We start from the raw sequence: 11,480 nt of genomic DNA, 5'->3' as shown, positions 1-11,480 counted from the left end.
TTATTTCACAATAATGGCGGGGAAGCTGCAGTTGAGAGTCTTGCAAACTTCCAATGGAGGAGGGCGTTAAGAGGAAGAAACACATTTCAAAGGGAGCGGGGATATTCCGAGCCATGGTACCCCTAATAAATAAATTAATTAAATCTCGTAATTATGACATCAGCAACTTAATGATAATATTTATTGGTACAGCATTTAATTTTGCATCCAGTTCTCCTAAATTTAGGACAATGCCCCAGGCAGGAGAAATCGATGTAAACCTCTCTCCCTGGCACCATCTCCCCCTTCCTGGGGCTTCAGCAGGTCGATGGGCTCTGTGGTCACGACGCCCGGCGTGGGGGGAACCAGGGGTCCCATCTTCAGCCTCGCTCGCGACCGGCTGCCCTAAATCGCCCGAGTCGAACTGGGAGAGAAGGCGACACGGCACGTCTTCTTTAAGGAGGGTGGCCGAAGCCCTAACTGGGGGGAGCCGCCCGGGCCCCCGCCTGCCCCCAAATCAAGGGGACAGCGCGGCTTCCAGACGTCCGCCCTGACGGGATCTCGCAAGTCACGGCGCGGGGATCGCCGGCCCCTCGGCCGCCTATTGCGCTAAAACGTCCCGATTAGGCTGCAGAATCGCGGAAGGGCGCTGGGCGGCAGTCACAGGCGGGCGAGCCCTGCCTCGGCGGCCGACTAGTGGCCACCTGAGGTATTGCAGCCCAGGTAGGATCGCCCTAACAGCGCCTGCGCAAGTGCTCGGGGTCCTCTTAGGGCTAGGGAGTGTGAAAACCTGGTCGCCCAATCCAACCTTTAACCTTGTTCCCTTCAGTTCACCGCTCTACGAAGTGAATTCTACAAGGTGAAATGAAAGGAACAAGGTGCCGCGGGTGGTTCTTTTTTTTAAGCAGGCGCTCAAGGCCATTTTTGAATTTTGGAGCTGCTCTTAATTCGACGAGCTAAGCCTTTCCCTCTGCAGAGAACATAGGAGTGCACGTGTCAAGATAGCATGTTATTGAAAAACTCTTCTTTAGCGGGTGTTTTCATGTTTGCAAAGATACACATACCATAAACCCTTGAAGATGTACGACAGTCTACAATAGCAAAAATACAAGAGTTAAAGGCTTATGCCTTTCAATAAAATGTTAGTTGGAAAAGGCGCTACCAAACTCCTGATTAAAGCCTCTAAGAATATTTATTCCTTGACAATTATAGGAGCCTGAAGCAGTCCTGTGCTTGCAAAAAAAATGTTCCCAACTCAAGAATTGTTAGAAATGTGGGTTATGGATATTTTGTATGGGTTGTTTTCATTTTGTTTAAAAGGTAAAGATGTCCTTGAGATCAGCTCATCTCCTTTAACACAAAGAAGTCATGTGTTTTTTGGCAGGGGGGACAATATAAAGAATGCCCAATTTCTATCTTCCAGGGTGGTCTCCCATCCACGTATTAACTAGGCATAACCCTGCTTGAGCCCAGACAAGGTTGGCTACTTCAGAGCACAAGTGTATTAAAAATACAAAACATTAGCTTTTAATATGGAAGTCTGCTTTTTTCCCCATTTCTCCATGTGACAAAAGCTGAGAGATTACACTGGCTGGGCCTACACTCATAAGCTGCGTTTAGCCAGTTAGTGGCCCAGCAGGGTGTGCAAACACTGCAAGACAGTAGTAGCGCAGTCTTCTTTGGTTTGGGAGCATCAGTGCAGGGCAGGCATTGGGGGGCTTTTGGCCCTGTTTTATGAGTTTGTTAATCCACTCTTCTGTTACTTATTCTTCTCTGTTCAGCCCCACGTAACATTCACCATGCGTTCCTTGAGATCAGTGGATGCATCTCGGTCCCACGCTCCCATTTAAAGAACAGCAAAACCAGCTTTGAACTCTTTAGGGAAAGGCAAAGCCGTTTTAATGGCTTAAGGTGGGGAAAAGGTCATCCGTTGGGGAAGAAGCAGAAGACCCATGTTAGAGCCACACGGCTACGCTTCCCAGGTCAGGTGGCTCACGCAAAACAAGCCATAAAACCCATCCTTTAACCTCGTGATGCTAGAGTCAACATTAGAGAAAAGGGCAGCGTGCAGCCACGCATCATGATGAGGAGTGACCCAGGTCTCTATGCAGTCAACCAGAAAGGAGGGGCTTGGCCTTTTGAAAATGGCCTGGAATCGCTTCCAGGAACAGGCAGAACCTTCGAGCCATTATCCCCTGGCCTGCTAGGTAGGACAGAGGGGACATTTGTGCCCAGTGTTATCAACCAGGAGAGGCAACCTCCTACACACACGTATGTTTGAGGCAGATTCTTACTTTGGGAATGTGTCACAGCCACATTTAAATGTATTATTCAATGTATTATGCCCACCGCCTTGAGTTGCTTATAAAAAATAATAAAAGTGGGGTAAAAACTTAATAAATATTCTCCGTGTCTTTATCGGCCCGTGAAAATCAGTAGAGCAGCAGGAAATGACCACCTGTTGAGGAAGGCCATTCTTTTACCCTTGCAATTCAAACCAGACACATACCATAAATTGTTTAAGATAGAACCTAGCACTTTATTAAGATTTTAATGTGGAATTTCAAGAACCAGACATATGTAATAAACGCCCAGGAAAAAAAAAAAAAAAAAAGTGGAACGCAAAAGGCACTTCCTGTTTAGGATCCTGGCCATCGGATGGGCAAGTAAACAAGCTGGCTTCTCTGTACAACACCAGCCAAGTTAGCCTCTCCCAAGGTCAGTCCCCCCCAGCACTGCCCTCCCCTGTTTTACACAAGCCAGACCCCCTGTAGGTTATACCCAAGGCTTTTCTGTAGGACACCTTGGCCTATCAGGGAATGCTGGGAACTGTCAAGGAATTCATGGTGTCAAAATAAAGTTTAAAAGCTGCCATTTGAGACAAGGGCTTCTCTGTACTCACACCCCATCCCAAACACAATAAATAAGCAATTATTAAAAAGTTTCAAGTATGTAGGTGTCTTCCCACGACCTTCCCAATTGCACGTGTGCTCTGAAGGGGACTGGCTTCTCTGTAGCTACACCAGTACTTCAGAATGCAGTTTGGACTTGACTTTGAAAGTAAACTGGGAATTTTGTGCAACATGAAGTTCTTGGCTCTAACCAAAAAAAAATAATAATAAAAATCCAGGTGCCAAAAGTGAAAAGTGTGCAGCCTACAGATTCTGGGGTACAATCCTGTGACTTCTCTATGTTATACCAAGATTGGTCAGTGCTCATTTGATAAAGTTGGTGAGGTCTGGCTAGTGCTAAAACTGCATAGGATTAAAAAAAAATTATGTTGAACCTCAAAGAAAACAGAGCAGAAAAGAATGACACGATGGTGCTGACTGAATTTAAGAGCACAGAACCAGGACTGCCTCCATTAAGAAACTTCAACAGAACTGCACTGGAGTTCCAAACAGGAGTTGTGTCACATGCAAGCTCTCTGCTTAGGCAACCGCTGCTCCTAAGGAATCAATGGAGGGGCAGCCTTGACATTCTCCAAAAACAGTTGCCGCACCGCCCTGCTCTAAGCGTCTGGGCAGAGGAGATGAAACCACGGACTGTGTGCACATCACAAGGGAAGTTTCTTGGGGCTTTTTTTTTTTTTTTTTTGAAGGTAAGGTTAGCCTTTGGGCAAAGCAAAAGATTAGGCTGAAGCACTGTTTTGCTTACAGCCTTTCTTCTCTATGGATCTTGTATTGTGCCTATGCTCAACTGGCTCTACTTGTACGTCAAGCGCATTGGGCAGAGGAGAAAGCACAGTGCAATTTGCGGTCCCCAGAGGACTGATATTCATGGTAATGAACAGTGTGCCAAGTTAAGAGCAGAGAAGGATAGGACCAATTGAGGGATTGGGGCTCTTTCCCACAAAGGAGCCTGAAGGTTTCTCTGTAATGTACACCAACAGGTCTGGGGAAAGAAGCCCAACATATTCAGTATTTAAGCTTTTTGGGGACTTCCCAGGGGAAGTTGTTCCTACCAAAGTGACCATAGGCCGCAGTCTTCTGATAAATAGGCTTCTTCAGATCCAGATCCCTGGAATATACAAGTCCGTAACTCAATACACAGCATTCACCCAAGCAAAGCAAAAAGCACCAACATCTCAAGGGGCCATTATTAGCAGGGATGGTCAACACTCTTGGCCCCAGAGATCATCAGCCTTCTACGAAAGGTAAGAGTCACCCTTTAAGGGGTCGCAAACAGCAATGCCAATGTGCTTCTTGGAAATCTAAGCCCCCGGGCTCAAGCTGAGAGCATGAAATACTTACCTTCTACTTATGAATGACTACTTCCGTGGCAGACCACATAGCTCTCCAGAAGGCATGATACTTCCTATCTCAACATCAGCCCACCTCAATCCAGAGACTTCTAGTAGCACTTCCTAACAGGTGTAGGCACAGACCTGCACTACCTGTCTGCAGAGCTAAGGCTGACTTTCCCCAAAGTCAAAACGAAGTCCTATACAGGATATTTAGCCTCCTGAACAAAAAAGGTAACTAAGGTTCAGCTATCGGCAACTTTCTTCTATGTTTCTAAAAGAGAGGCCAACCAATGACTCCTTTGCCTCAGCTCAATCAGGATAATACGAAACCCATAGAAGTTTCTATTACCATATTGGGCATGGAGTTACTCCCAAGTGACATCATATAATGTTTGCCGTATAGCTATTTAAAATCTCTACAAATTACTCATACATTTCTAGCATTGTTCAAAAGAAAGACTTCAATTGTAAGCCTAGCTGGTACTACGTAGTAAGCTCAACTCATTAGATTTTCTGGAGATCAAACAACCTGGAAGTATCTACAGATACGTCCGTAAGGTCAGCCTCTCAAAAGACATTTTGCTTTCTAGGGATCCCCCAGGCATGTTACTCCATGAACTAGCATACAGCGTCTGAGGGAACCACCCCACCAAGACTGTCGCTGTAGAGGGAAGAGGGAATGCCCTTGAGGGACAGGAGGAAGAGCTGCTACCAAGACAACGGTCAGACAAAAGAAGTCAAGAGTCTGGAGCAAGAATGTAGTGTGAGTAAACATCTCAGACAGGACCCCCCCCTTAGTTCTCAAAAAGATAAAGGGAAGGAGGGGGGAAGCACATTCAGACTTGCAAGGTTCTGTTACTAGAGCTTTTCAATAAAGTAGTATTGACCTACATGACACTAGCTTCCTAGCCTAATCCACCTTGAAGGGCTGACGGTCACATATCAAAGAGCAAGCGCTGCTAGCTAGAGGTATCCAAGCGCACACTCCCCCCCATAATGCAGGGACGTCACCTCTGATTTGATACTGTAGCCATCTCCTGTGACCACACACCAAGACACGCCGTGCTCGGCAGGCCGCTTTCCTCTGTCTCTTCGTAGTGGGTATGGTGCATACAGCAGAAGGAAGGACAAAACGTTGGCACATTAAGGGCAGTTTTGCCCAACGGCCGTGGCTTGTTTATGCCTAACCCCATCCTTCCTATCCCCCATTTATTTTCCATTTTTAGACACAGACACGTGCTACCATGTTTTACCTGACAATGACCCCCGGGCGAAGATCAAAGTTCTTCTTCACAATGTCCAGCAGTTCGTGCTCGGTTTTTTGAGAGGTGCCATAGTGGAAAATAGAGACTGATATGGGATGGGCCACTCCAATAGCATAAGATACCTGCAAGCAAAGAGGAAGCACAAATAGAAAAGTATACAGTGGGTTGGCCACCAACTAAGATATCCCTTACCTCTTCATGCTACTACTCCAAAATTATACAAGATATTTTATGTCCAATGTTTTCCACATAATCCTCTCTAATGCTTTTATTTATAATGCTGACAGTGATGTTATTTCAACACTAAGTCATGTACTTTTGGGATACAGGCAATACCACATTGTTGATCGAAGACCCAAACCATCTGTAGCCAATACTGGATGGGGCACAGAATATGGATCTCAAAATTACCTGAAAGACTAGAGTAGTTGCGCTTCAAAGGGAAAAGGGAGGGAACAAATGTGTCTGGGTATGACTGCTTTTGCTCACTTATAATGGATATAAGGGTTGGATATGGCAGGAGAAAAACAGAAGTTGAATGCAAGAGGACTGGGTAGTTAAGAAGCAGGTAGCAAAACAAGGTAACAGTCAAGAATGAATGGATGGATGCCAAATGAATACAAGAGGCACCAGTATGAAAGAAGTACTTTAAAGTGGCCCAGCCAGAAAGAAGACACAGAAGACTGAATCACAGTACACATATATGAAGGAAGAATGAATGGGATGAGAGGAAGGGGAAGGGCAAGAAAATAATTACTGGATGGAATTGATGAACTTCAGCTCGGTTAGAAATACCAAATTCAATAGGCCAGATTTAGCACTTAGACAGGATGGAAACAAGCATTGTTTACAAAACCAGAAAAGCATGGACTAATATAATAGAGTTGTGCATGCTACATTTAGCTATATTCCCTTTTCCCATCTTATGCCATTAATCCCTCTGGCTTATTTTATTCTTCTTCCGCACCTTGCACAACATTGCTTACCCCCAATAGGGGACATCAAGATGAGTATATCTGTATGAAATTGGGCCAAGCACCTTTTAGCCCCCAAGAAACAAGCTGAACATACCTGAACGAGCACTCGCCGACACAGGCCAGACTTTACAAGGGATTTGGCAACCCAGCGAGCAGCATAAGAAGCCGAACGGTCAACTTTTGTGTAGTCTTTACCAGAGAAAGCGCCTCCTCCATGAGCTCCCCAACCACCGTAAGTGTCAACAATGATCTTCCGGCCAGTCAAGCCAGCATCTCCCTATAACAATAATTGTGTTTGTTACATCTCTGCTAACTGAAAGCTATCTTGCAAAGTCCTGGTTTTGTTACAAAGTACTGCCAAGTGCGTCTGAGCTTTCCTGCTGAGGTCACCTTTCAGCAAGCTGCCAATAATAACGCCCAGATCAGACAATAAGCAAAAAACCAACTGTTGACGTACCTGGGGGCCACCAATCACAAATCGGCCACTAGGCTGCAGATGATAAATAGTATCATCATCCAAGTATTTTGCAGGCACAACAGCTCGGACCACTTTCTCCTTCAGGGCATCTCTCATCTCATCCAGTCCAATTCTGTCATCGTGCTGAACGGAAATGACAATGGTGTGGACTCTAATGGGAATGACGGCACCACGATCCTGCTTGTACTGAACGGTCACCTGGAAGGGAGCCAAAAGGAACACCCACATTTTGTATGAGGATCGAAAAGGAATCTAGCATGCTTAAAGTGGGGTTTCCAGCTTTGCCATTCAAGCAGAAGAGCCAACTGCTTTTACCTGAGTCTTAGAATCTGGTCGCAGCCAAGTCAAAATATGATTTCGACGGAGTTCTGCCAGTTTTGCATTCAGCTGGTGTGCTAGGAGGAGAGTCAGGGGCATGCACTCATCGGTCTCATCAGTAGCATAACCAAACATCAAACCCTAAAGTGAGGATGATATGCAGAACAAGCCTTAGACTCAAACAGGCATATTCTAGGAATCCACACTCTGTACCCATTAATCAATGACCCCTTAATACCAACCTGATCCCCAGCACCAATGTCTTCTTCCTTCCTGTCAAGATGCACGCCCTGAGCTATGTCAGGAGACTGCTGCTCTAGAGCAACCAAGACATTGCAAGTTTTGTAGTCAAAACCTAAAACACAGAAGCCTTAGGATGAGTATGTGAAATTGTTCAAAATCAAAAGCTTCCTGATCAAAACCAGAATGCAAAAAGGTAGCCAGCCTAGCAGGCATCCAATGTACTCACCTTTTGAAGAATCATCATAGCCAATATGCTTGATGGTTTCACGAACAATTTTTTGATAGTCAACCGCAGCAGTGGATGTGATCTCCCCAGCCAGGAGAATCATTCCTGTCTTTGCAGCAGTTTCTACATTAGAACACAGATCAAATGCTATCAGTTCCAAGGGCAACAGAATTCTTTCACTGGTAAAGTACTTAATATAGATTGCTCAGCCCTTCTATAAAGGGCCAAGAGTACTCACCACACGCTACTTTTGCATTTGGATCTTGCTTCAGGTGCGCGTCAAGGACAGCATCACTAATTTGATCACAGATCTTATCTGAAAACAAAAGGTTTCCATTACTCTCTAGGCTTCAAGGAGCTATTAGTTCACATTTCAAGAAACTTGTTACTTCACTGACCAGTTAAAATAACCCCTCCTTCTCAAAGTCTGTTCTGGTCATCCCTGCTCTTTCAGGAAATTTAAAATGGGGCCGTTACATGAATGCAAACACACGCCCGCCCCTGTCCTGCACAACCATCCAGGCAGGGTCTCATGCTAACCCAACTCTTAGTATATGAACTGGGAGCAGCCATCATTTCCTGTAAACAAGCTATTCTTAGGAAAGCCTAGATTAAAGGGTCACATGGGCTAGATTTAAGTTGGTGGTGCACAAGCCCAATAAACCATGAAAGATGGCTTAGCAAATTTTTGCAAACACTCTTTATCAAGAGTTATTTATATATAGGTTCTTGGCTTGGTTTTGAGATGATGTTAAAACTAGGTTTCTGCTAATTCACTGCTCAAATGTTCTTCATAGGAGTTACCCAAGGAACAACAAAGCTGCAGTCATCTAGATGCTACTATGTGAACTTCTGAGTCAAGCTTGACCCTGGTGACTGCTTGGAGAAGTCCATGCTATGTTCTTAGCGACATTCTTGGAAGTGGTTTGCCATAGCCTTCTTCCTAGGGCTGAGAAAATGTGCCTGGCCCAAGTCACCCAGCTGGCTTTTGTGCCTAAGGCAGGACTAGAACTCAGTCTCCTGGTTTTTGGCCTGGCACCTTTAACCATTACACCAAAGTGGCTCTTCCTGATACTAGGGACTTTTAACTTACTCAACCCACTCTGTTCACTAGGTAGGCATTCTTCCCCCCCCCAATTATTAAGACCTGCATATAGACACTTTTCATATAATGGGATAGGAAAACTTAACCTTACAGTAAATAATGGTGACTTCGGTATTAAGTCTTTCACATTCCCTTGAAAATGCCTGAATGTGAACCAAATATCCTACAGTCAACTAGAGCTTTAACAGAGCCACCTACCAATTTACACTTGCAGCCTTATTTTTCTATCTAAAAAATAACTACCCTAGAAGTGATCTTTCAATGCAAAAATACTTGGTTCAATTAGCACTTATGAATCCCAACTCTTCTACAAGGAAATGGTAACCTTAGAAAACATGATAGGAATGTATAAATTATGCCAAAGGACGCCTTAACACAGAACATATCTGGAATTCTATTTCTCATAATACTAAAACTATTGATCACCCAATAAAGCAGAAACATGGAAGATTTGGCTCATACTGTGCAACATATTGAGATGACGACTACAAATCTTGGAGGTGAAGTAAGTGGAAAAGCATTACTGCATTCCTGTTTGTGGGTTTCTTGTCGGCATGATCGATTACTGTGGAATAGAATGCTGGATTGCTTTGATAATAGTTTGGCTTTGGAGCACCTAAGACTATAAATGTTACAGCTTAGCCTTAGACAATGCAGCAACCTCGAGCACTACTATGAAAAGTTAGATAATTATGCTTGCTCCTACAGCTTTCAGAAATGTGCTATTTTAGAATTAACTTCCCCCTCAGAGTGAAGAATAGAGATCTTCCCAACTCACTGTCTTTTACATGTCTTGGAATGTCATTCAATAATCTGGTGGGCACCATCTCAGAGAAAGATAATATACATACTGATGTAGTTCTATACTAAAATGTAATTTTATAAGTTTCACAAAATAAACTAGAGCTAGGGATTCAGAACAAATTTCAGGAAATCAACTAGTGGTCTCTCCTTCCAGAGAAATTTAGAAGATCATCTAGCCTGTTATTGTATATCTTTTAGCAACTGAGATTCTGCATTAGCAGGTAGTTAGGCTAGATGACCTTTGAGATGTTGTTCAACAGCATGGCTCCCTGAACAAGTCTAAGATGCCTAACTATGGTATGAAAGGAACTAATGAGCAATAAGTAGAAGAGACATGGCCTCAGTTCATTTTACAAAGTACGTGTTAAATTTATGTCTACTACTATCAAATCTTTGACATTTACTCCACAAAGAGGATGAGACCATAAAGAGTCTGATCCACTCTGCTGGGAACATTACACAGTGCTACTCTTTAATATGAACCACATGGCATGTCAATGGCTACATGTCAATGGCGGAAAAGACGACATACCGGTTCTTCCTGCTCTTTTGTAGGAGAGACTCGCTGATGCACTGACTTCCCACCCACCCCAATTTTGCATCAAAAGCATCTTATTCCTATAGCGTCTTAGAAAATACTCCATTTAGACTAACACAGCACAAAAGCCGGTTTTCCCATTGCTGAAAATCGGCCCTTTTCAAACTGAAGTGCCCCCGCTGCTCAGACATCATGGCGGAGGACAATGGAAATGCAAGATGCCTCTTCGAGATCGTTGGGCATCCAAGCCAGAATTGCTCCTCTTGTCCTAAGCCCGACCATGTTCTCAATTCCTTCTGCAGGCAGAACGCATTCCTTTGTTGCAGAGCAGCTGAAGGACGAATGTTATTTCCTTAAACCTACATCTGCTTAGGGGAACAGACGTTCGACCCTGGCCAGCGGGTTTCATCCTTCCCATTAAACCTTAAAGCCTTTCCTCAAACCTCCCACGGCTCTTTTAATTCTTATTTTCCCTTTACTCAGAAAGCCTTTAGCAGTTTCACCGTTAAGTCTCGGATACCCCCCACCCCGAAGAGCCCCTCTGCAAAATATGGGGAGGTGGTGTTCCCCCCCCTTCTTACCCCACCCCACCATCCATCCTCCCCTCCCAAGATCTCGCCATGCGGGCACCACGTGGTCGTCTGCAATGCGGGGCGCGCCGCCGATTATGAGCGGGAGGGAGTGCGCGTGCGCGCGAGGGCCGCTTTCGTCATCTCGTCCCGTTCCCGCTCGCCGGTTGGCCCGCGTGGCCGTCCCGGGAGGGCGGGAAAGGGGGGCTGCGCGCGGGTCCCCCTCGAAGCGGAGGGGCGCTAAACCCGGGAGGGGGGCGCGGGTCGAGTGACCGGCCGGCCGGCCGCCCTCCGGCCCGAGAGCCTCGGCCGCCCGTGCGTCATTCAGCCGGGGCGCGCTGGCCAATCAGGCGGCGGCGCGCGCCCGTCCTCGCCCCCTCCCGCCTCTACAGCCGGGTCCCTCAGGCCCCCCTTCCTCTCACCTGGATGCCCTTCCCCCACCGACTCTGAGGTGAAGAGGAAGGTGCCCTCCTCGATCCTGCTGTCCCGGAAACCATTCATGGCGGCAGCGGCGGCGAACACTGCGAGGCAAGCGGAGAGAGCGAGGAGTCACACCCGGGAGCGAGAGCGGGAAGGGGAGCCCCAAAGCCGCGCGACTCAGTAACGCCGACGGCTGACTCGAGCGCCTGGCGAGGAATGAGGGGGCCCCCCGCCTGGCCGCCGGGATTTATAGGCCGAGGCCACGCCCCCTCCGGAGAAACCCCGCCCCACGTCCCTTTTTTGGGCCGGCGA

General features: G+C 46.2%; 1 protein-coding gene across 1 annotated transcript; it reads right to left on the bottom strand.

The window, feature by feature from the left end:
* Positions 1 to 3,769: 3,769 nt before the first annotated feature.
* MAT2A (methionine adenosyltransferase 2A) lies at positions 3,770 to 11,392 on the bottom strand. The gene is made up of 9 exons (XM_088151907.1): positions 11,171 to 11,392; positions 7,971 to 8,048; positions 7,733 to 7,855; positions 7,506 to 7,618; positions 7,261 to 7,404; positions 6,925 to 7,143; positions 6,562 to 6,744; positions 5,479 to 5,612; positions 3,770 to 3,999 (listed from the first exon to the last, which is right to left on the bottom strand). The coding sequence occupies exons 1-9, from the start codon at positions 11,247 to 11,249 to the stop codon at positions 3,897 to 3,899; spliced, it is 1,176 nt and encodes a 391-aa protein (XP_088008033.1). The 5' UTR covers positions 11,250 to 11,392; the 3' UTR covers positions 3,770 to 3,896.
* Between the last annotated feature and the right edge of the window lie 88 nt (positions 11,393 to 11,480).

Source organism: Python bivittatus, unplaced genomic scaffold, assembly GCF_059951505.1.
Source record: "Python bivittatus isolate LINGU-HERP-01145 unplaced genomic scaffold, Pbiv_v1 ctg000680_np1212, whole genome shotgun sequence".
NCBI lineage: Eukaryota > Metazoa > Chordata > Lepidosauria > Squamata > Pythonidae > Python > Python bivittatus.
Note: the sequence above shows the minus strand (reverse complement) of the source record. Positions and strands in the feature narration are given on the sequence as shown.